This window comes from Rhopilema esculentum, chromosome 20 (genome assembly GCF_057945365.1).
Source record: "Rhopilema esculentum isolate cy_ngs chromosome 20, ASM5794536v1, whole genome shotgun sequence".
NCBI lineage: Eukaryota > Metazoa > Cnidaria > Scyphozoa > Rhizostomeae > Rhizostomatidae > Rhopilema > Rhopilema esculentum.
The window spans coordinates 11,369,636-11,395,234 of NC_142834.1; the positions used below are offsets into that span (position 1 = coordinate 11,369,636).

At 34.7% G+C, this 25,599-nt stretch overlaps 3 protein-coding genes across 5 annotated transcripts in view; 1 reads left to right on the forward strand and 2 right to left on the reverse strand.

The window, feature by feature from the left end:
* LOC135687634 (uncharacterized) overlaps positions 1-1,915 on the reverse strand; it is a 30,561-nt gene extending 28,646 nt beyond the window's left edge. For 2 of the 3 annotated variants that reach the window (XM_065204239.2, XM_065204238.2), the window contains exons 1-2: positions 1,810-1,914; positions 384-571 (exon numbers count right to left, since the gene is read on the reverse strand). In XM_065204239.2, coding sequence (XP_065060311.1) covers positions 384-558 — 175 coding nt within the window. In that variant the 5' untranslated portion in view covers positions 559-571; positions 1,810-1,914. Of the gene's footprint in view, positions 1-383; positions 572-1,809 lie in introns of all 3 variants that reach the window. The other variant, XM_065204237.2, reaches the window with a different exon arrangement.
* A 48-nt stretch (positions 1,916-1,963) lies between these two features.
* Positions 1,964-5,308, forward strand: LOC135687626 (integrator complex subunit 14). The gene is made up of 4 exons (XM_065204230.2): positions 1,964-2,964; positions 3,527-3,791; positions 4,234-4,299; positions 5,014-5,308. The coding sequence occupies exons 1-4, from the start codon at positions 1,964-1,966 to the stop codon at positions 5,212-5,214; spliced, it is 1,533 nt and encodes a 510-aa protein (XP_065060302.2). The 3' UTR covers positions 5,215-5,308.
* A 605-nt stretch (positions 5,309-5,913) lies between these two features.
* On the reverse strand, positions 5,914-21,880 carry LOC135687624 (alpha-aminoadipic semialdehyde dehydrogenase). Its single transcript, XM_065204227.2, has 19 exons — positions 21,580-21,880; positions 20,686-20,739; positions 20,444-20,509; positions 19,887-19,967; positions 18,669-18,792; positions 18,003-18,180; positions 17,190-17,267; positions 16,746-16,803; positions 16,222-16,261; positions 15,502-15,543; positions 14,176-14,270; positions 13,230-13,314; positions 11,903-11,982; positions 11,150-11,176; positions 10,482-10,598; positions 8,201-8,298; positions 7,387-7,460; positions 6,986-7,061; positions 5,914-6,259 (listed from the first exon to the last, which is right to left on the reverse strand). Exons 1-19 carry the CDS (start codon positions 21,787-21,789, stop codon positions 6,205-6,207), a joined length of 1,638 nt encoding a protein of 545 aa, XP_065060299.1. The 5' UTR covers positions 21,790-21,880; the 3' UTR covers positions 5,914-6,204.
* Positions 21,881-25,599: the final 3,719 nt, after the last annotated feature.

A 25,599-nucleotide genomic window follows, 5' to 3' on the forward strand; every position in this document is an offset into this window, starting at 1 on the left:
CATCAAACCTCTGTAATTTGGTCTCAGGTCATAACTTTATAACTTTATGAACTGAGCCAACATTCTAAATATATTTTTCTGTGATGTCACACTTGAGAACTTTATTGGAAATAAAATACAGTATCTTCCTTGGATTATAAAGATGGATTCTAAAATGATTATTTTGCCATTCTTTTTTTCTTAAGCTATTTTTATTATAAATTTTGGTCACCTTAGGGTCATTATTAATTTTCTCATGCTTTAAAAAGTACTAACAAGAAGTGCTCTAGTCAGACACAATGTTTCTGCTCTTTTATGTTTTCTCTTTAAGTTCTATAGTACTAACTAAGTATCAATTTGATGGTTACAGACTACCAATTTAGAATGAAAAATACATTAACTACCTCTCTCTTCGTTGAGTAAATTTGACAGGTTTTCCAAATCAGAGTTTTTCTTTATTGTATTTGAGGATTTGAATACTATATCATCCATTGATGCCTTTCTGATATCATCAATTATTTCATCAATTCCTGGATGCCCAGGTGGATCACCATATGTCTCTGACAAGTGTTTGGCCATATTTACTATATACCTTTAAAAATGAAAATATAATCAAATAAAATCATAAATCAGATACAGGCCTTCAAATAAGTTTTCATTTGATTTGGCCAGGTTGAAAGAAAAGTATGATAGCTGAGCCATTTGTAGGTAATGTAAATCCTCAACCTTGCCCCCTTGTTCAAGCCCCCTTATTAGATTCTTTTTGAATAAAAATCTTAAGGTGAAGTCTTGAGTGTCAGCTGATAGGTCATTCCAGAGTTTCGCCTCCATATATCAAACAGACTTGCGATGCCAAATTGCTAGCTTTAATAATAAATTTTCTTAAATGTGATGATAACAAATTTCATTTAGGCATTCACATAGCACTTAGCAAGTGATCTTTTAGATTCTTTTTGAATAAAAATCTTAAGGTGGAGTCTTGAGTGTCAGCTGATAGGTCATTCCAGAGTTTTGTCGAGTTGGAGATGAACTACAAATTACAATAAGTTTTTGAAAAGGAAACTGCATACAGTAGTTAGTTCATAGTTCAAAGTGTTTGCTGTCAGACATTCAAAAGAACTCATTAAGAGCTATCTAGGTCATATGCCCAAAAATATAATTCAATCCAAAAATATTAATATGTTCAGTTGTTTTTGATGATCTCTTTATATGTCCCCATATATCAAACAGACTTTAAGCCAAATTATAGCGTTTTTCTTATCTAGATAAATATCCCCTCGGAAGTTTGACAATTTTAGAATAAAGGGTTATTAAGTAAAAATGTAATGAACTTGGAAATGGTGGACAGGCTACCAACAGCTGTTCATATGGCAGATTGGAGATGATTTTCTAAGCACCTCCTCGTATAAACTCTCTTCTTATTCATCATCATCTACTAAAAACGGTCTTAATTAATAAGCCCCAAAAAGCAAAGGGACAAATTCGAGAATTTTTCTTGATGGTATGGTACAAGTAATTTCTATTGAGGTGCGAGCGAAGAGATTTCGGGCCACCAGGTCGGATTTATAGATATTAGTACAACTGCGAGTAAAAACAAGTTTTCCAACCTAGTCAATTCTTTAAAGCAAGATAGATAAGAAAAATTAAATTTGTAAAAAAAACAACCTAAAAAATTAATTTGCAAGACTTAACTGATGAAATTAGTTTTAAGAATATACTTTTATATGTTCTTGGAGGCGTATTTAGGCTTCATAATGAACAAGAAAATTCAAGAATGTTTTTTTCTCTAGTGTCTATGTCTACTTAAATTAAATTTGTACTGTCACTTACGTTTGTCTGCAGACGCCATTTTAAGCTTTAGAACCCTGATGTTGATGTTGTTGATGCTGCCTTCAAATAACAGGGATCTGATGAGATCAATGTTCCAATATCTGAACCTGAAGTGCTTTGAATAACTTCTCGATGATAACCCGTTATTTGCAAAATGCCCACCGTAATATTACTCGATGTTTCTATGTCAATGTCAAGGCGAACCATCGGTGTTAATGGTCGTAAAACGGACACACAATTGAAACAACTAGCTGAACATGGAATATTGTTTTTCCTAGATGAACTGGCTGAGAGATGCAAACTGGAGTTCTCTGCCCTAGTCATTTTCTCCTCTCTCTGGGAAATTGTCGTTCCATTCACGCGAGATTTCAGTGCTCTCAAGGCTGGTTGTTTAGACCTAGATGTTTATGATAAAACCCGAATTGAAAATGCCCTTCATGGCGTCCAGAACCTTGTAATGGAGGAATGGGGAGGATTTGTCCCAATCAATTTGATTCTTGTCACTGACGGACGGGTTGGCACAGGTTCATGCTCACTCAAGGAGTCCTTGAGAAAACAGAAAACCGGCGAATCTGATTTCCCATTACCTTTTAATTTCCCCTGTAATTTATCAGTGGTTTGCTTGAGTGACTCACGCTTCGATGAGAGTTTCACAGAAAACATGAACTGTTACAAAGAACTGATCAATCTTAATAATAATAATGGAGAGATTTATATCCCGGAAATTCCACTCACAGAGCTACATATTGAGCACGTTTTTAAAAAGATTATTCAACTTCACTATGAAGGCTACGATGGTATGTTGACGTGTGGCAATTTGAAGTCCTCTATAACCTTATCACCAAGTCCTAGCTTTAAAAGCAGTTGGCTAAGCCTTCTGAATCTTTACAGGCCAGAAAAGAAGAATCTTTCACAGCTGAAAATACCCAATGAAATAAAAACTGTGGGTTTTTTAGACATTCCTGATATTTCGAACCCCCCGTATATAAGCAGACATGTTGTTATCCCAGTGCCAAAGCAAAACCAAGACTTGGAAAATGGCTGCAAAGCTACTCAAGTGACTGCAACAGATGACGATGCCAGAAATCCATCCTTTTGTGTCCTTTTGCATGGCAGTTTGAAAATTGAGAAGATGGTTGCTATTGTTCAGCTTGGGTGAGATTTTCTTATGTATCAAAAGATGAGTCAAGCAAAAAGCCACTTGCATCCTGGGCAATTAAAGTTGCTTTTGTGCATATTCATTTACTTTTGCATTAGTGAGAAAGAAATTGGATACCAAACAACCATCTGTGCTGCTTTTTAAAGTTGTTTGATAAAATTTAACAGGTCAAATTACAACAGATGTGTTTAATTTGTCCCACCTTTCTCTGTGGGTCATAAGCAAAGGGAGCATCAAAGTGGAGCACCTCTGTGATCTGGAAATTGGCAGTTTACTTCTGATCCAGAAAAGTGTGGTTAAATGCACCCTGTGCCCTAGCTTCTAATGTCTTACCATGGGTGCCTTTTTTCTGATGTTTGCAATTAACTGGTTAATTATTGGAAATATTTAACAAAAAAGCAGTTTTTACAACACAATTATTAACTTCTTGCATGAAGAATAACGTTTATGGTAAAATGCAGGAATAACTGGACTTTAATCATCAGCTGGCAGATGCAGGACTTTTGTATATTTTTTTCAATGTGGGTAAAAGATGATAATGGGGTTCTTTTTTTACAGAACAGATTGGTTTGGAATGCTCCACTCATGGTCCGATAATAGGAAAAAGTCAACACTCATGCTTTCAATATTTGAGCCAAATGTATCAATATCATGGCTTGGTAACTTGAAAAACCTGGCACCCAGTGCAGAGCTAAACCCTAATCCATACCAGTATGATCAAAAGGAAGACGCAGAGGAAACTCCATTTCCAGTGCATCCTCTCAAAAGGCGAAGTTATCATCTACAACCAAATGTTGTTTGGATAAAAAATGCTGGCTTGCAGGTATGTTAGTTTTGCACTAAAGCCAAACTCTCTGAAGATAGAGCATTGTAAGGAGGGCAGGTATGCTGAAAGTTAAGGTCATCAAAGAGATGATTGGAGAACTCCCGCCCCCATATAATTCCTATTTTCTGATTTTCTTTGAATTCAGATGAACTGGAGAGTTGCGAATCCTTTAAGCACTTTCAATGGTGCTGCCTCTGGCACTGTAGTTTTAGCTTTGGTGGGAAAAATAAAAAAATAAAGTAATAAATCCAATTGTTTTTGGTCTTTTAAAACTTTCAAAGCAAGTCTCTTGTGAGATGAGTCAGTTGTTGATAAAAGTTTGCAATTTGTGGGAATTTAATTTTTTAAGTAGATTACACCGAAAGGAAGTCAGTTATATTAAATTTCTGTTCTTAGTAAATATGTCTATCATACTAACAAAGAAATATCTTATTTCCAGTCTGATGTGCAGAAGGTGTTAAGATATGCCAAAAAACTACCTGAAAAGCATTCAGCATTCTACAAGGTGAATATTGATTGTAAAGGTTGTAAAGCCTGCGTAAACACACTGATTTGAAGTGTTTTGTAAGGAATTATCTTTGCTTTGCAATCTTTTGCTTTTCATAAATATGTTCCAATGTCTGCACTTGAAATGTATGTAATTATTGGTATTGAAAAGTAATGTCAACGATACTGCTGTGACAATAAAAACATACCCCACATGACTTCAAACAGTAAGGGACGATTTGCTATGATTTGTTCCTTAAAATCATGGAAAGCCATCTCATTGGCTATAAAAATACAACAAAGACTTCTGAAAAATGATTCTGGCATTGTGGATACAAGAAATCAATGTTTGAAGTAAGACTTTTAAACTTCCTCTATTCGAAAAGTCTGTATGCAGGCAATTGTATACAATGAATTTAGCATTTTATCTTAAGAATATTGTTGCACCGTTAAAAGGTGAAATATTGTTGCACCTTTTTTTATTTACAAATCTGTACAATGTCTGTATGCTATACATGTTTAGAAAGCTAGGGGGTGTCCAAAGACGAGTACCCAAAGGCTCTAGTAAGCATTTAAATGCCAAAAATGGCCTATCTTGGCTAAATATGACTTACATGAAACTCTCAGTATTTAAACAATTTTGAAACATCAGTATAGAGCAAGTTTTCAAGTTTTATGTAATATCAAGTTTTATGTAATATCTATCCTCACTTTTAATCTTTCAACTTCACAGGAGCTGAATAGAATCAGAAAAGCAAGCCTGTGTTACAGCTTCCATCAGCTTCTGTTTCATCTAGCAGACTTGCTTGAGAAAGAGGCCAGAAATTCTTCCAAAGATGTTGCACGCCAGCTTGCAAATGCAGCCTCAGAGTTAAGAATAGCACCAAAAAGAGATTTAGCAAGAAACATTGGACCTTTAGAGAGTAGTTCATGATAAACTTTCATAAGCAGAAGGAAAAGACCTTAATTTAGTACTTGGGATACATTGTAAGATACTTTACTCCTGTAAAATTTCTGATAAGAATGCACAGGACTCTTTGTCTCTCCAGGGCAATTTCAAAGTTTGGTTATGGTCCCTCTCTTATTTATGTCACCATAAATCAATTCTCTGGCAATTCCAATGCTTGGAAAAATGAGTTGATGAAAGGAAGTGAAACCCAGCTGCTAGACTTTTATAAGCAGAAGGAAAAGACCTTAATTTAGTACTTGGGATACATTGTAAGATACTTTACTCCTGTAGAATTTCTGATAAGAATGCACAGGACTCTTTGTCTCTCCAGGGCAATTTCAAAGTTTGGTTATGGTCCATCTCTTATTTATGTCACCATAAATCAATTTTCTGGCAATTCCAATGCTTGGAAAAATGAGTTGATGAAAGGAAGTGAAACCCAGCTGCTAGGAGAGTCTGCTGGGTAAGGTTTCACATTACTAGAAGTCTTATATAACAAATGAATTGAGTATCATCTTTCACTTTGACCAAATGAGGAAAAAATCACAATTCAAAAGCAAGCCCAAGACTTGAGAAATGAGACCAAAGTTATCAAAGTGACTTTGACTGAGATGATGCAAAAGTTTTTTCTTGTAAATTTCATTGTAGCACTGAATAAAAAGATTGAAAAAAGAAAAAACTCCATTTCACCCTTCATACAGAATATTAACAGTTGGTTCTTTGCATATATTAGGTTGCTTTCTAAGCTTTTGATTCATTAAGCAATCAGCTAAAGCATACAAAACATGGCCAACAAGAAGGCATATGTATTATGCTACACATGAAACAGCTACCTGATAGGAAGTCCATGGCAGGAACAACTACACAACTTCTGTAGGTAGAGAAACTGGCTACTTTTGGTTTAAAGGATAGGATTTTGATCCAGCCATTCCATACATATTCTTCTGTAATTTCATCACTTTAAAACCTATAACCTCATTCAAATTTTATTCCTTGGGCAAGAGGTAGACTCTTACTGTAATTGATTGTGCTGTAAAGTAAATACAGTCCATTAGAAGTCCAGCAGAAATTAGCGAAATTTGAAAACCACAACTTTGATATAATAACAGCTTTAGTTACCCGGTCAACTAACAAATAATATTTAGAAATTCATATTCCAAGATAAGATAAAGATAGTAGTTGATTTACCTAAACTATTTATAAATAAATAACATGTCCCTCATTACATGTAATCCATACATCTGCTTGTCATCACTAGATTTTTGTCTGTTTATAAAGCATGTAGCTCAACATATCTAAATCATCATAGTAGCAAGATTGGCATGATGACAGTAACATAATTTTGAAATTGGCCAAGAAATCATTAATCTCAATAAAAAACTTCCTGCTTTTATACAAACCACATGGTTTGACAATTTTAGTAAGAAGGTGGTGTCCTGGTAGGAAACCAGTTGCCTCTTCCTTTGGTCTCCTGCATATTACCTGTGGTCTACCAAAAGGGACTGGAGGACTGGAGAGAATATTTCCAGGAAAATTGGGTCACCCAGAGGATACCCTGTATCCTTAATAAGCGATCTCCCACAAATAATAACCGGTTGTCCAGGGTGCATGGGAGACTGAATTGGTCACCCCTGAAACCACTAATCATACATATACAAATTTTCCAGGAAAAGTTCTGTCTGGTCCCCAGAGTTCCCTTTTGGTAGACCGCTAAACAATATTGAAATATTGTACAAAAAACTTAATATCAATTTACCAGGTGGATCTCCTCATGTACTGCTTCCAAGAGTCACTTCCTGATTCTCTACCTCCACCTGTGTGTTTCTCTCCACCTGTACATCAACAGTTTTTATAATAAAATACAACAACAAAAACAGCTGCATTGAAAGATTGTCATTATTCGACAAAGTTTGATTTTAAAAATGTTTTATTGTGTGGCTGAGGTAGGATAGGTTAGCTCATTTAGATTTTTTGAAAGAAAATTTTTTTGTGACAGATGGCAAATAACCCTAGCAAAACAGAAACAGTAAATCTCATTGATTTAGGAAGAATCATATCTTTGCTACATTTTTAATTAAAACAAAATTTATACTACCTACAGTTAAATAGATCAGACACGAGCAAACACCCACTGGGTAAAAATTAGAATTCACTTACCAAAAGCACCACCAATTTCAGCTCCACTTGTTGGGATATTAACATTCACAATTCCACAGTCAGATCCTGAAGCACTAGATGTAAAAAGAAGCACATAATCAAATCAAACATCATTCTAAAGCTAGATGAAACTGAGAAATCAATGCCATTCTTGAGAAAGGATGGTTTAGCCAACTCGTCTATCTACTGTCATTTTGCCAGCTAATGATGGTCTGAAATCAGTTTTAAATATTAAGCTTTTCTGTCATCCTGCTTTCCAGGTCAACTGCAATGCTGCTGGTAAAATATCTTTAAATATGGTAGCAAAAAGCCCTTTAATTGATTTTTATTTATGCTTCCATTGACCATTAACCTTTTTCAAAAGGACAAAAATCCAGAGTAACAGGACTGCTTGATTGACTCCCAGCAAGTATTTGTGATGATATGAGAAAGTAAACTACCATAATGCAGTATGAGAAAAACGAGACTAAATTATTATGTACTACATATGAGAAAAATCACTACATACAATTAGGATAACAGAAAACTTATCATTCAATTTGACACTGTGCAGGTATATCTGCCAAACTGGTTGTCTTACTGTAGTATTATAGAGCAACTAATTTAGTAGTATTATAGAGCATTTTATACAGATAACCTCTTCGAAACTTAATCAATGTTAATACTACTCGCATTTCGAAAAACAACTTGCGACTGTCATTGTCCTTATCATAATGCAATTGTATCATATCTGTGAATACTGCTATTGTCCTTATCATAACGCAATCGTTCAACATTGTTCTATAGGAATTAAAACACATCATACAACACTTACCCCATCCATTTGAAAATTCTTGCAGGATCTTTGGTAAACAAGCTGCTTGATAAGCCTTGCTTGACTTCATTATTCCACTCAACAGCCTGTTCAAAACTCTAAATCAAATAAAAAAGTCATCAATCAATAATGAATTTATCTTGCATATATCTGAATGGATTATGTGTGTTCTCAAGCAGAGATTTGTGTTGTGTTTTGCAGTCTTTGTTCTCAGATAAATTATTACATTCTTGTGACACAAAAACAATACGTGAAAAATAAAGGAAGGTGAATGAACTGTTGCTTTACTCAAGACCAGATCTAATAGGCACAAAAGTTCATGCTCTGAATTTTTGCAGGCGCTTTCTGAACTGATTACTTATCTCTTTTATTATAAAATCATTACTTTGCTGGCACAAGTTGTGTTCTCAATATCAAGTTGAATCTTTGTCTCTTTTTCTCTCTCTACTATGTCTCTTTATCTCTATGTTCTCTTTTTACTTAATCAATTAACTATTTTCTATTTCACTCTTTTTATATCTCTTATCTCTATTCATATGATCTGATCACTTACAATTACTCTATTGTTCTTTTCTCTGAGCATAATGTAATGACGTGTAAAACTCAGTCGTCTGCAGAAGGCTGAAAATTACATCCTCCTTCAAGGCGCATATCACTTCACGAAAATCTTGTATCGTATATCTTTGGCAAAATTCCCTTGTTTTCGAGCAAAATCCCCCAAAAATCACTCAAGCTCGTACGCTGTCCAGAAAGAGTGACATGCCTTTGTCAAACATGGCGTTTGGTAATTATCGCGTAAGTGCAATTAAGAGGAATAATATAACAATATGTCTGATGTATTGGAGCAAAAATTTCAAGTACATCCCCTAAAGAAATCACCCAGAAAAATATTCCGACGTCTTTTGGCAACACAAAAAGTCTCTATATGTTCAGTTTTTGGAGTGAAAGCTTTTTTACATTAAAATAAAAAAAATCTTACAAAAACGTTTAAGATATTGGACAGCCATTTTTACTGAAGATGTCTTTATGTGATGAAATTCATAAAACAAAATGGACTGTTTGTTAATCTAAACCCCCGTAAATAAAAGCTATGTATACTAAAATTCTTTTCCCAATCCAAATTCATAGTTAATAAGTTAGTGCAAAGAAATTTGAAATGTTTTTCAAAAACGAGGTCATAAATTTTGATCTATAGTTGAAGGTTCTTAGTTGATAACTTGGTTAACACGAATGCTATCTAATTTGGTTAAAACACACGCTGTTCAAGATCTGTTTGCAGCACTCTATTTTTCATGAGCACACAACATTAGCACTGGAAATAGCAAGCTGTCAAAATGGGTGACCTGCCTGCACTACAATGCTTTGAAATAGGAAAACAGCGTTGGTATTAGAAATAGGACGGGCAACATCGATGAAAACTGTTTTTAGTGCATAACGATGCTATCCTTCGCAATCCTGTGTCAAGACAGCGCAAGGACTCCCGTTGAAGCCTACATTAACGTGGACAACTTGCTAAAGAATTTGCATTTTGGTGAAAACGATATACAATGGCACTGACAATAGAGGTAACAAAAATTTCCTACTTTGGAAGCAAACGTAATTTTTTTGAAATGCAGCAGAATCTTGTTGATTTTTAAGGTCTCTCTTAAACTAAACTTCCTTTCTACACATTTCAGCAATTCAAAATCGCCAACCTGTCTGTTGCGAGGTGGTCAACAGACTAATAAGCTGTAAAAGTTCTTACAATCAAGCTTAGTAACCACGTCGAGCGAACAAGAGGTTATTGAAGCAAATCATGGTATGGTTCTCATATTTAAGATGGAGAACTTCAGTATAATCGTGATAACTAGGATCTCCAAGGGAAAGATAAAGATGGCTTGAGTTGATTAATCTTCGTGGTATTGGGGGTTCACCCGTCAAAAGAAGGTTAAAGGAAGAGTGCAAAAAACAAAACTTTGAATTACTTTAGGATTGAGCTATTGGAAATACATTGTAAACTCAAAGACCTTGTCTGGAATCGCAAAGCTCACTTTTCAATAAATAACAGAATCCTTAAAACACCACTAAGCTTCATTTAATCAATAGAAAAAGTACGTATCTCCCGCATATCTTTCAAAATTTCATTCACCTTCCAAACTTGTATTATTTTGCTTAATTTTATAGATAGCAAGATTAGAATTTTAGTGAAATTGGCTCCCCATCACTTTGTCATTAATACATCAAATAAAAAGTTTATTCTCTTCAACTGAAAACTTAGAAATTATAAAAAAAATATACTCACAGAGCATTTCAAAATGTACAAGATTGGTGCAAATGTTTCAGTATGAACAACAGATGCATCATGGGATATATCTGCTATGATTGTTGGTTCCACGTAGAAGCCAGGTCGGTCAATTCTCTTTAAAGTAAAAAACGTTGGTAGAAGAAATTCCACTGGCACGAGACCAAAGACAGCTTAAATGGTCAGGGCTATGTTATCACACCATTATTAGTAGGATGTTTTAGGTTTATTTTAGTGTCCTAGGTAACACTTAACAATTATTCTTTCATTATTTCTTATTTTCATGACTATAAAAATAGATCTTAAGTATATACCTTGTAAGAATGTTGCTTAATGAAATGAAATTTGAATTTTGTGCAGTCTATGGTGCTATAAAGTGCTCCCTAAGAAGGTTATTACAACAAATTCAAAAAGTGTTAATGATAACTTGTGACACTGAGTGGTAATGAAGCCAACCTTAGCGAAAGTGAATCATATAGTGGTATTAAAAAATTAGACGTTAATTTTGGAAGAAAATTCAAACTACAATGATAAATTGTCCAACTTATCTAGATATATGCTTGTCATTGCTAGTAAACTTTTGTGGCCAAAACGGTGACACTGGAAACGATGAAAGAAAACAACAACAAAATTATTGCTTGGTTAGTTTTAATCGAAAAGCAACTTACATTGCCACCACAGACTAGTCTCCCACCCTGAAAAAAGAAGAAATTTCAGTGCGAAATTATTCTGGTGCAAAAATAAAATTACTGTGCAAGCAACCACGAACTGTTTTGGCCATTGATGGATCATTGTTAGCTTTCATAAACCATTTGATTTATTCAATAATACTACTGCTACAAGTAAAATTTACTTATCCTTTTTTCTTGTAACATTAAAACTGATTCCAAGTATTCAGCAACTATTTTGTCTTTCAGTATGCAATTCTTATTTACAAAGAGCAACTATATTTCTTTGGAAATAAGCCAAGGCTTATATATATATATATTCCATCTTCTAGAGAAGCTTTTTAGGTTAGATTATGAACAAAGGTGCTTGCATTTTCTGTTGAAGAACAACGTATTTCTATTCTGATGTATGATTTAGTCAAAACGATGACAAGAAAGAATGCCAAAAAAAGTTCTTGTATTTGCCAGGGTACAGCTGGAAACTTTAAAGCAGAAAATGATGAAGAACAAAAATTAAAAGATGAAGTTGAACAATGGTGATTTAGATATAAGATAAAGGAGCACATCTTCTGAATGATTTTATGTTGCTTAGAAATGGTTTAAACTTCCCCTGAACTTAATACTGAATACATGTCGGCTTGCAAAACTGAATACAAAATGTGGAAAGGTCAAAGCCTGGAGAAGGTATCAATTCTTTGAATAATAAAACAAGCAAAATTAATCCAAAGAGACTTAGATGTAGAAGATACAAACTTGAGTCTGGGCATCTTTAACCGCCTTGTGATATGCATCAACTGCTTGCTGTGAGTGGAGGGGTCCATACAAGGTTCCATCTGAAAGCAAAACATGAAAAATGAAAGAGCATATAAAAATTAGCATGCTCCTTAGTCAAATATCGTGAAATACCCTTAGTTTGAACTTCAGCGTAAAACAGTTCAGAATGGACTCTCTCTTTATATCCACAGCAAGAAAGTCTAACTGCCGGAACAAACCTCATCATCATTAAATCACCAAAGTACATAGCCCTAAATCTGGAATATTGCAAAAGCTATTGACTATAGATTTACCAAGATCACCAAGACACTGCATTTACACTGAAAATGGCAATATATAAATAAAACAACGGTTGAACTAAGAACGCTAGAAAAATATACGAATTCAAGTTACTACATCATTTTGAAAATTACTCAAAACTGCACTGTACATCTTATTTGAGTCCTGTTTAAAATTTGCCACGATAAGTCTAGTCAGGATGTTGGAAAACACATGGGATGAAACTTTTCACTCTCAGTCACGGAATCAGTTATAAAATGCTTAACTTGATATAATCATAAAACCAATAACACAGACACTAGCATCAGTGCAACTTACAATTAGGCTAAAATTTGATTCTTAATCCGAACCTGAAGTCAAGAATTTAGTAGCAAAAAGTATCATTCAATACTAGGCCTTAAATTGAATTGGTGCACTTGAAAACATAAAATAAATAATTGACTTTTGAATGTCTGGTGTAAATTTATGATTCAGGTTGCAAAAAGTAATTCGCTTTCTTTGCCCATGATGGCCAGCAAAGACTTGCTTGCTATATAGGGCCCACCATACCCATCCCATGATAATCATTCACCGAAAATAAGTGCACGTGGAAAGCATACAAAATTCTAAAAATTCAGAAATGCCTTAACTTTGCCTCTTATGCCTTCATTTCAATGCTAATTTTAAACTCAACAAATGCGTGATTTTGACAAATTGAGATCTAGAGAGATCCCCCCCCCCTGTATTGCTTGGCTATTCTAAATTTATTGAAACATGAGAACAAGTAGACATTCCAAAGCTAATTTTTGTTAATATCGTAAGGCCTTCGCACTACTTTCAGGGCAAAGCTAAACTGCGAAGGAGATAATAGAGGGCGAAAGAAATCCATGGATAATAATAGCACAAAAGAATAATCCATGGTCCATGCCCCTACTCCCATTGCCCCACTCAAAAAGCACAATTTATACAGGTCGACAACAGTGTTGTTCTGAATTACCAACACTAATTTGTATTGCAAGAGAATGCATGAAAAACGTAAGACACATACCATCTAATGGATCACCGATTTTCACTTGCTTGTAAGCTTTGCTAAGCTTCTCAACAACATGATCATAAATATTATCATGCACGATCTGCAATGAAACAATGCTTTCAGTTAGCTTTGGCACTAGCAAATAATGATTACAAACCTATTGTGCAATTATGATTTATCCTGAGTAAAATTGTAATTTAAAATTAAACAAATAAAAAAATCATAAAATTATATAAGAATTTGTAAGCATGCTCAGTTTGAAAAGCAATAGTCAAGATTGAAAGTAGTTACCCCAAGGTTCCAATTTTCTGTGATTACAGAGTATAGAAAATGAGGCATAATTCATTACCTACCAGTTTGAAAAGCACTTGTCAAGTTAAATTGTATTTTCCCCAACGTTAAATAATGTTTTCTGTAAACACACACAATCCCTGTCAAAAGCCTTGGAATGGTAACATGAGTTTTAAAGGGTAAACCCCCCTCTTCCACTGACAGCAATGTCTTATAAAGCAACGTAGGTGATAAGGAAATATGTTGGTTCATGTAACTTGCATGATATTTGTCGCAACTATCAAAATTGTTTTTGAGGGAAGGAGCAGTAAGTGAAATTAGAAAAAGAAAGGAAAAATATAGGAAAAGAACGCAAATTGCTAGATCTTCCAAGAAATTCTTTGCGGGCATAGTACCCAGAGAACAGCAAATGCGGCGATCCTGCCAACGGTGGAAAGGTTCATTGACAACAGCAGACAATCCATTGATTCATTTGCAGTAGGATAAATGAAGACTGCCAGTAATTATGGTAGCACACATCCCTTAAGAAGATGTTCAGCTTGCGCCAAGGTTCCACCTGGGAAAATGGTTTATGATCAAAATGTGGACATGCATTATATGCATATCAAAATGCTTTGAGATTATGTTAGCAGGCAAAAACTTCCCAACAATCAAGAAAAAGGTGACATACAAGACGTCTGGTTGTGGTGCACCTCTGTCCAGCTGTACCAACAGCAGCAAAAAGGACGGCAGGTATTAAAAGATCCAGGTTCGCATCTTCCATTGCTGAAACGAAAAAAGATAACGTAGAAAGGAAAATAACAAAGACAAAACATGAAAATCGTAGCAGCAAATGAGAAACGTTTTGTTGTAGATATCAAAACGTTAGTAAGAAAATAAATCTTTTTTAAGAATTGGAAAGGATTTCGAAACTTAACTAAGAAAATAAATCATAAATCATAATCAATTGATTGGAGCTATTTCAAGACAAGAAGTCAAAGATATGTTTCACTTCTTTAAAGAAATCAGAAATTTGAATGAGGGAACACTTTTGTCTTGCAATCGAGCTTCCACTTCTTCTACCTGTAAGGCATTGGGTCATGATAGGCCTTCTCTGTAGGTGGTCATTTGGTTTTGGCGTGATCCTTGCTGTTTCATGTGATATTTGCATCTGTTGTTGACAACTTGTTATTGATGAAAATTACTTTGTCAATCAGTACGAGGTGAGTTCATGTGACCAGTTCAAGGTCAACCAATAGCATCGCAGTCATGAAAATCATGACTCGGCCGATTTTGGGACTTAGGGTATACCCAATCCATTTTATCATGACTCAATGCCTTTAAGGTTGTGGTTGGAAATAGCAACATTTGCACAAGAAAAGAAAATATTAGCAAGAAAGAGAAAAAATGGTTGATATTTTGTAAGTGAAAAGCAATCGTGTTACATTCAGTAAAGAGAGAACAGTTTATGGCAGGAGCTACTGTTAATCAGCCTTTGTCAGCAAGGGATATAGTTTCGGCAAAGATATAGATTGGAGATTTCTGCAAAATTCGGAAATCTTCAGCAATATTTATGCAAATAAAGATACATTATCAGATGAAACATTTGTCTATACAAATCAATTGAAGATGGTAAATGAAAAAATCATTCTTTGATATGAGGAACACATAATAAATATTCCTCTAGACAAGACAGCCAACCACTGCCACCAGGTGCTAATTAAGGTCTCCACCTGCATTCTACTCAATCTAACAACAATAATAGGCTCTAAAGCAGTTATGGAATAACTTCCATGTGTTCTATTCTTCTTTGCTATAACCATTGAGGTATAATTTGCAAAAGCTAGCCTATTGTATTGTATGATTTTTTAATCTTTCTGTTTGAATCTTTATGAAAATTTCAAAGCTGAAAAAGAACATGAAATATGGAAGGATGATCTTTCTCTGGGTAGTTACAGGTGAAAAACTGACAAAAATGTCCTTTAATCAAAATAATCTTTCCTGATAACTGCATTACCTATCAGTGCATTGTTCCCTCCGAGTTCCAATAATGATCGACCTACACACGAGAAGGGGTAAAGCATGAGAAATACTCATAAAAAATGAACTACAAAAATCAAGAAAATACTGAAGCAAAGACATGCACAGTGAACACAAGGTGTTCAACCCGAAATACTGTCAGAAAAGGTGGTCACAAAGTACCATCATAAAATCGCGTTAAAGCTGCTCTTTAAACATATTAACAGGCTTGTTTGCAGCTGAAAAACTAAACGACCCAGGGCCATATAACCAACCGGCTTTCCATATTTTTAGTCGATTCATCATTATTTGCAAACAAAATTAACTTTCCCATGAAAATTTGAATTTTATGTTATATAATGAAGCAATTTCACTGTTTCCAGTTCAACGTGTATTCTATTGTGTTTTCAATCCTTTCTAATTTGGGCTTCACCATCAGAGCCTTAAAGACAGCTTTGTCACGCATTACGTGCTGAGCTGAACACGAACTATGAAGTAAATAGTATATACAAAAGTTTGTTTTTTCCCCTTGAGGTATCTAAATCTTTGATCTTCCCTTTTAGAATGTATCTCAGAATTTGCAGAAATTTTCACAGTAAGCTATAGATAATACAAGTTCAACACCACAGGTTCAAAAAAATTCCTCTTGAATATCTATGTGGAAGTTTAAGAAGCTTCTAGCTGTTTTTATGATGAACATAAAATTTATTCAATTTACCAAATCTATTTTGAACAGTGTTTCCCACCAAATGACCAACCTTAAAAAAAGAATGACAAATTAGCATATCGACACTACCTCACAGTACACATGTTTCAAGCTAATGAAAGGTTAAAAAGGTCTCCCAGTGCATCTTTCCATCGAGATGCAAGTACAAAATAGTTTATACTAAATCATCTCTAATCAGATACACATTAACCCTTTACTAACAAAATAAAGCAACCCTTAGCAATCTAAACAATCTTAAAACTTAATTTTATAGATATATAGATTTTAACACAAGCTCCTAAGACAGATAATGCGATGAAATTATAGACAAGTAATTAGACTTGCAACTAATTGCAGATTCTGTTGAAATATCGATGACTGAATTAGAAAACCCATCACTAAAATGTAAGACTTTTGGTTCAAGTGTGAAAAGAACCTTAAATTCAAGTTTAAGAAATCTTATCTGTGCAATTTATAAATAGAATAAAAATTCTAATATTTTCTAAATAAGATAGATTTTATCGAAAAGCCATTACCTTGGTGCTTCCAGTAAATGACACAAGATTCAGTCTCTCGTCTTTGCTGATTGCTTCACTGTAAATTGAAAGTGAATATGGGATTCAATATCTGCCGAAGACAGGCCCTTATCTTCTCAATATGTCTATTAGTAAAATTGTAAAAGAAGCTGTTACAAAATGCACCAAAAAACTTTCATTGTTGCAAAGTCCACAAAATCCAAAGCATCTGCTCATGCAGCCCTCAGGCGAATTATTGAGAAGGCAAACATGATCGCTGTGTGTTCTCTAACGACTGATCTTGCAAGGCAGACAAATGAGAATCTGGGTTGACATAAAATAATAACCAATGTATCTCTAATGTATTTCATTAAAAGATTAACAAATCTGTTGACAAAATTATTAAATAGATGAAGCTTAACACAACATAGTTTCTCCTGCCATCAAAAATTATACTTCTCTTACCCAATGTCTGCACCACCACAAATCATAGAGCATATTGCCCCTGGGTAGTTGTTGGCCTCAAGAACTTCAGTCATAATCCTGGAGAGAAAACAGTATTATTCATGACAGGATAACTTAATATGATACATAATCAGGATGAAGATGATATAATAACATGCAGCTTATTTTTGATGTGCAGTCACTAGAACTTTAATCACCAAATATTGTAAGCATAGGACCTCCTATGAGTCACATGAAACCCAAACACAGTTTCCAATGCAGCCCTAAGAGTTCAGTTACGCTGTTCAACAGCAACCAAGCCAAAATGATCAGTTGATAAATTTGCTGTTGCCGGGATTGTTCCACACACTCAACTAGCAAGTTGGCATGCTAATAAAAATATATTTTCTGTTTGAACAAAAATGATGGTACCCTTATATGATTTTCGTAGAAGCAGAAATGGAAATCGACAACAATGGGATTTAGGAATTGATGGTAGGGAACTGAGAATCAGGATAAAAACAGAGTGGGAATTCACGAACCAGGGGACCTATTGGGTACCCTCAAAAACTCCAGAACTACACGAACATATACTTCATTGTATTTCAGCTAACCTTCATTATTATTTTCTAACGACTTTAGGTGCTCTTTTCAGCTCAGAGAGTTTCACTTGCTTATTCAAAACTCTATAATTGCAAGCTAGGTTTTTTTGGGACCTATTCCCGAAACTTTGAAAAAGTTTAAACATGACCTTTAATTGGTATTTTTCAGTCAGATTTTTATCCTGGTCCCCTAGATGCCAATAACCCCACCATGATATCTGATTAAACCAACCTTGTTGTTGCCACAGATGTCAGCGGTGTAGTTGGGGCACCCTTCCAGATTTGGGTATTTCCACACACTAAACTTATTGCGGAGTTCCATCCCAGGACTGCAACTGGGAAGTTGAAAGCTGTAATGACCCCAATTGTTCCAAGAGGATTCCACTGCTCAATCAAACTGTGTTCTGGTCCTAAAAACAAATAAATCATTTTAAACTTACTCCACACTGTTAGCCATATCAATCAGCCTAAGTTCAAAAAGCATGAATTCCGTAATCCCAAAAAGAATTAATTTTGTAACTAACTTTCCCTGGTTCTTTAGTCCACAAATGTTGAAATTATCTCTCATAAAATCTAGTTTTTATGTGCTACATTAGATTAAGAGTAAAAGTGTTATAACTGATAAGAAAATATTATTATTCTCTTACAGTCAAACATTTATGCATCATAACAAAGTTGAATTGTACCAAAACTGTTATGATACTGACATAACAAAATGAAGATGGACATGAACCTTTCACAATCTCAAAATTTTACTATCAAAATTGCTTCAAAATTTCTATTGTTTTGGCTACATTTCTTAATTTATGGAAATTCAATGTTATCAAAAAACAATAAAATAACATTGTTTCAAATACATAATCAGTTAAAAAAAGATTTGACCTAAAAATAAGCTTACTCTCAGACGGCAGAGCTTTGCCTTCCAGCATTCTTGACAACCCAACAGCAAAGTCACAAATATCAATGTATTCTTGAACCTCTCCCTCGCCTTCAGGAACAATCTTGCCCATTTCTATTGAGATCTAAACAAAAAAGAGCAAAGAAGTTAATATATTTAATCAGGCAAATCTAGCAATGCCTTCTGTTTTGTAAGTAAATTTAAAACTCAAGATCACCAGAGACTCACTACAAGTTCCCATCAATGACTGTAATGAACAATATTGCTTTTGGATCACATGAAACTTGAGGCTAAGCAGATTTGGATCACACCAGCAAATTGAGGATAATTTACCAAAAACCATGAAACCTTTCAGTTCTTGTTCTCAAATCTCTAAGAGTTGTCCCTTTACTATTCTTGAAACTTAATTGAAACAAAATAATATCTTGGTCAAAAATATGCACATGTGTGTTTTTTCAACTTTTGGCCTGAGCTGGATGGATGCCTTATGGATAAAGAATATATTGTACCAAAGGTTACACTCAGTGGATAGAATTAATCAAAGAAGATTCGGAATGAGCTTCAAGGATGAGCAAAATGGTTGCATAATAACAGATATGATTTCTTAACAGAGCAAAAAACCCACTCACTTTAATCCTCTAGTCAGAAAAATTTTAGTTGACTGGATTGCTGGTATGACTAAATAACACAAAATTTTAGGGATGCTAAAAGGAACCAACACATAAAATTGCAGATAATGCTGGAAATAAATGTTTGTTATTGTAACATTATTTCTTCATGCTTTAAAAGCAGTTTAATAAAATAGATCAATATCCTAAGAGCAATGACCTTTAGCGTGGCTATTTTGGTCTTGGTGATTGCTTCAACACGTGCTTTATCAACCACGGTCAGTTTGTATTAACCCTTAGATCATAAACATTGGAAATTCATAGTAATTACAAGAAATAAGATGAATAAAACTCTTTTTATCCAACCATGAAATTTTTATCTGTTTGATGATAGCAGAATGAAAACAATGACTACTTTTGGAAGCTCAAAAATGAAAAGAGGAGAGAGGGTCGGACTGAATAACTTGAAAAACCACAAAATAGTTTGTCTGAATAAGAATATGACACACTTAACACATATCATTACCTAATTTACAAACTTGTGGATTACATAGTTATAACACAATCACATCTCAATGAAATAGGTTGCAATCACATCTAAAGAGCATACCAGCTTTCCAAGTTGTGTTTTCTTTTCTCTAAGAGCATGACCAATTTGTCTAATGATCTCTCCTCTGTGAGGGGCAGGAACCTTAAAAACATTATACATGGTTCAGTCACTAATCACTAAAACAATTTTACATTGAAAAATAGAACTACACACCATCAGATAAATTAAAATGTACAATTTTGACAAATTAAAGAGTATTTGTGCGCAATTAAGAAGATATTTTCAAGTCTTATAGCCAGTTTGAAGTTGCAGCTCTTTTGAAGAGTTTCTTTGTATGTTGGCAGAGATGCACCTGCAACAATGTTAAGATAAATACTTACAAAGCTTGTCTCAAAGCCACATACATGCCTGTCCCTTTTGAAGATCAGTAACAGATGAAATAATTCAAGGAAGGAAGGAATGCTAACTACAATTTTGACCAGCTAATAAGTGGCTAATTTCTAGAAAATGGCTAAATTCTAGTAAAGCTCTCTGTGCATTGAAGTTTCACCAGAGCTTTGATGTTAGGATCTCTGGAAGCATTCCTTGAATGTGCAACTTCAAGTAGAAAAACAAACCTCACGCCATATTTTAGATGCTTCCTTTGCTTCAGCCACTGCATTGTTGTAGTCGATCAAAGTTCCCTGAATTACAAGATTTTTACAAAATTATTACTGAAATCTTTGAAAACTCTAGAATCAGTGATTTAAAATTCAAGTTTCAATAAATGGTTAGAAACACATTGATTCAGCAAAGTGACTGAAAACAACATTGTGGACATCTATTGATTGACAAGTACAAGGACAGTGATGCCACTCACTTGTTTTACTTTTGCAATTGCCTCTCCGGTGCCAGGAAAGTAAGAAGTGATCCACTGTTAAACAAAAGAAACAGAGCAAATTAGAGTTTTCAAATAATAGAAAGAGATAAAAAAAATTTTCAAAAAAACATCCAAGAACCCATATATGAGGGTATCAGGTATCCATGCTGAATCACGCAATCACGCGTAAAATAATTGCAAATCACGCTTTCACGGCACTGGAAATTAAATTTCACGATCAAGCCCCCTAGAAGCTCTCCAAATTTTCAATAACTATCAATTAGGAGTAATTTGTTGTTGGCAGAGCCATCAGCATTGGAATCTCTGAGTAATGGAGACATGCATCTGGCCTGGTACCGGAAATCAAGACTTTTTGCTTGAAAAACGAAAGCACTCTATTTCGAAATTCGTTAGCAGCAGTCATTCTCACAAAATCACGTCATGATTAATGCTGATTAACGTGTCACGCGCGTGTAAACGCAAATACAAATTTATTTCACGAATTCACGCATCGAAAATACGCCGATCCAATATATTGTTTCAAATACTGGAGTAACACAGATTTGTTGTTTTTCTAAATTTACAAGCTAATCAGTGTGGATTACGATCTCAAGTTTTTACGAATATAGTTTTTGACTGCTGTTGGCTAAGGGCATAAAATTAGCATAGAATATAAATAGGTATGACAGAAACGATTTGCCTTCACGCTCACGCTGAATACGCACATAATACCACAAAATAAAGGCAATTCCCAGCACACACCCCCGAACTGCCCTCTTCTTATTTTTCAAGTGGTAGAAAAACCTCAGTACATTTAACCACATCAATAGACAGTTGTTTGAGTGTTCATGACTTTTGCAAGAAGCATAAAAACTTTCATCAAATAGCAATTACCTCTCCAGAGCCGACCCATTTACCACCAGCAAAAACTCCTAAATTTTCTTCCGCAAGTCCCAGCTCTTTGAGAAAACCATACTTCGGCTGGTTGATGAGATAGGCCTGGTCTGATGAATCTGTTGCAAGACCTTTTGCTAGAGCCTTATGTATGCTTCTGAGGGATCCTAACGCGCGGATGTGTCTTCCATTGTTTAATGCTTGCAACATTTTGCCTTGAACCTGTGTCGCAGAACATGCAGGCCTACGTGTATCGTTTCGATGTAGGACCTTCAGTGGCAGACCTAGACGGGGAGTCTGGATCTGAGCATTTTCCACGTGAGGTTATATTTGGAATTTTAAAAGTCACAATTTAATTATTCCAGAATTTTATCTTATGGTTATGAACAAAATAATCACAAACAGAGCCCTCGATAGCATTTGTCACGAATACACTCTTTTTTCTTATATTTTTAGCTCAAGTAAATTGAGATATTGATTGTTACAAATTTGGCGGAGATCGAGGTGGGTCAGGGGGGCCTAAAACCCCCTTGTAAAGCTAAACAGCTATTTCGTCAGAAAATTTCTGATCTTGTCGGAAATATATCATGGTTTTCTATTTTCTCTAAGTGTTACATTTTGAGAGGACATTCTTTAAAGGCCATTATAACGATTTCTTCAGTTGTTCTGGATTAGATTGGCCACTTAAAAATGCCTTTTGCGAAGAGAAGACCATAAAATCTTCAATTCGTATGATTTATGACACACGACAATGAGTAAATGATAAGATTTTATCTCCTGTTCTATTTCAGTTCTAATGTCATTAAGTTACGTTTTGAATCTGTGTCACAACCTTTTTTGAATCTGTGTCAAATGCTCACCAATAAGGTACACGCCACAAAAATGACATTTTTATACAAAAAATACTTTGCAACCTGGTATTAGATCCATGCGCTCCTTATGTGCTTAACTTTTGGAACAATGTTCCAGTAGATATAAAAATATCATTATTGTTTTACTCAACAAGAATAATATAGCCCCTCTTAAAGAAACACCCCTGCAAACAACACCCTACATTATTGTTATTTATTGCTTGTTACTTTAAGTATTCTATATAATGTATGAACATTGTATGTAATTAGTTCTAATGTAATTCTAGTAAGATATTCTATGTAGAGGAATTTAAAATTTTAAAAAACTGAACTGAACTATGTTCAAATGTATGAAAAAATGTTTTTTAGATTTTTGTCGGAAAATCTCAGTTTTGCCCTTCCTATGAAATTTCCTATCCACGCCAACAAAAACATAAGGAAAGTTACAGCTTACATAAGCAATTCTTACAGATAAATGGACTTAAAGAAACATTTATGCTACAATAATCTAAATAGATTCGTTTCTTTATAACGTTTTCCCAGGAAGAGTCAATAATAGAAAATGATAACGACTCAGCTCCGTTCTTTTGGCCTATTTTTTGACACATGGTTTGATAAAATTGTTCTTATGAAAAAAATTGTATCGATATTTGTCCTGGTTGGTGATGCACAACATTAACCCTTTGAATGTCTCGCTAGAATGATCTTCATAACGGTTATAACTTTGTAATATTTCACTCTCCCAAAAAACCTTTAGTTAAAACTATAAATATAAAGATTGGCAAGGAACTCGTTAAGCAGGCTAAACATGCCAAGTTTCTTGGTGTTCTGTTGGATGAGAATCTTACCTGGCAGTATCACTTGAGTAAACTTTCAAAAAAAAATTAGCAAGGGCTTGTGGCATTTTCTTCGAGTTAAGGCATCTCCTACCTACCAATGTTTTAGTTTCTTTATATAACTCTTTATTTTCCTCACTTCTTCAATATGGAGTTATTGTCTTGGGTCTTACTCATGAAGTGCATACAAAGCCAATCTATCTTCTACAAAAGAAAGTTGTCAGAGCAATTGATTTTCAGAATTTTATATCTCCATCTTCTCCAATCGTTTCTGACTTGAAAATTCTTAAATTATATGATTTACTTGATTTGAAATTGCTAATTTTTGTTTATGAGTCTGTTAACAGATTATCTCCACCTTACTTTCACAATTTTTTTACAATGTTGTCAAATGTACATCAATATGATACGAGGCAGGCGCGTGAGGATGGTATCTTTGTGACACAGCAACATACATTGCAATATGGTATAGTCTGTCAGATATACTGGTTGGTGCAAAATCCTGGAATAACATTCCATTCAACATCAAACAATCTCCTTCAGCTACAAGTTTCTGTCGTCAATTAAAGTTGTTTCTATTCTCCACCAAATTTTGGTCCTAAATCATTGACTAGAACATTTGCTTTGCTAAGATCTTGTGACATAAAATGATGAAATGACTTTGGGTGGTGGGGCCTTTCTTGGGGCTGCTAAGGGCTTTCATTCTGGCGCATGTTTGGGTGTGGGGTCTTGGGAGAATCTGGGAGGTGGCATTTTGTGCTTGGCTGTGCTTTGGGATAGGCCGGTTTGGGGGCATGTGAGGTAGTATTGGATTACCGGTGTGGCTTTTGGTGTTTCTGATTGGGTTATCTTGGGGTGCAGCTGGGCCTGGGACTCTTGCACTGACTTCCGGATTCTCCTGGTCGCTTCATGCTCTGATGTGTGTTGGGTTGGGGCTTTTGGTATGCCTTGGGATGGTCTCATCATTTAGAGTACTTCCAAAAAAAAATTTCTTGGATTTATCAACCTCTAAATATTGTTTCAAATTTTTGTAAAAAAGTAAAAAAGATTTTAGTATAGGGGGTGCTCTCTCCTTGATTAGTTTACCTATTGAGATAGCTCCTTCTTAAGAAATTCCTCTACATATAAATATCCAGTATTATTGTAATGTTTTTATGTTAGCTATTTTGTTGTATTTGTAACCTGTTGTACTTAAATGTTGTTTATCTAATTGATTTTAGTATTGGATTATCCAATGGAATATGGATCTAATGGACTAATGGATTATAAAATGGATTTTTGTATGTTGTTGAATTTTGAATAAAATGAAAATGAAATAAAAAAATGAAACAAGGGAACTCCTGGTAGCAGGGACGCCTGCACAAGTAAAGGGTAGAGTGGCAAGTTTGTAAATTGGAGAAAATCATTTGACGTTTTTTAATTTGCATTTGACATGGAAAGATTAGTCCTTGCTACCTTCGCCGGCTGAAAAGCTCCCTTAACTGGAATCCACCCATGTAGAGAGTGAATATGCTGAATTAATTGGAAACCTAAAATATTGCCTCAGATGTAAGATTTGTACCTAAAACTGCCATTGACTCGAATTTCTTAACATATCATAGATCCAAAAACGTCAACGAAGTGCAAATTGGCCAATGTTTCGAAAGCTTATACCTCAAAGTATCAAATTTAGGCATGTGAGTGAATATGGACCAAAAATACACTTATTAATCAATGTTGACACATTTATTATCAATTATGAAAATTCGTCAATCATCAACAATCGTCTATCTACAATGTCTGCCAAAAGTACTTGAAACACCCAGCAATTTGCGTTGCTTTTTATATTTTTCTTTCCTCTTCTAAAAAAAATTACTACTGCCGCGGCCTTATCCCTAGAACAATGCTGATAATTTAGAGAAATATCGAAGAAGCACAAAAGAAGCGCAAAAGAAAGTGCTTCCTAAAATCCTAGCCCGTTTCACACTAAACCTTCCGTAGGGGAGAGGCGGATGATTGACTTGACTTTGGAAACTGACGTCAGTGTTCCAAGACTTTTGGAAGGGATTGTAGGTGACATTTCTCTCTTTGCCGAGTCCATCCACTGAACCCATCTGTTCCAAAATTTGCTTTTTTTCTCGTACTACCTATAATTAGAAAATTTAGGAAAAAAGATAGTGTTTTTATTATATTTAGAGACCATTATCAATCAGGGTAATTTTCAAAAACCCGTTGCACGTAGGTATTACATTCTTTAAACAACTGAAATTGCTCTATGGAGTTCAAAGGAAGTGAAAAGCCATGCACCTGTCAAATGCTACAGGTGTATAAAGATTAGAGAATATATTACCTTG

Coding starts and splice junctions, on each gene's coding strand:
- LOC135687626 (XM_065204230.2), top strand. CDS start 1,964: ATGCCCACCGTAATATTACTCGATGTTTCTATGTCAATGTCAAGGCGA. Junction 2,965..3,526: donor GTTGCTATTGTTCAGCTTGG/GTGAGATTTTCT, acceptor CTTTTTTTACAG/AACAGATTGGTTTGGAATGC. Junction 3,792..4,233: donor TAAAAAATGCTGGCTTGCAG/GTATGTTAGTTT, acceptor TCTTATTTCCAG/TCTGATGTGCAGAAGGTGTT.
- LOC135687624 (XM_065204227.2), bottom strand. CDS start 21,789: ATGTTGCAAGCATTAAACAATGGAAGACACATCCGCGCGTTAGGATCC. Junction 18,793..19,886: donor AAACACAACTTGGAAAGCTG/GTATGCTCTTTA, acceptor TTTTTTGTTTAG/ATCTCAATAGAAATGGGCAA. Junction 7,062..7,386: donor TGAAATTGGTGGTGCTTTTG/GTAAGTGAATTC, acceptor GTTGATGTACAG/GTGGAGAGAAACACACAGGT.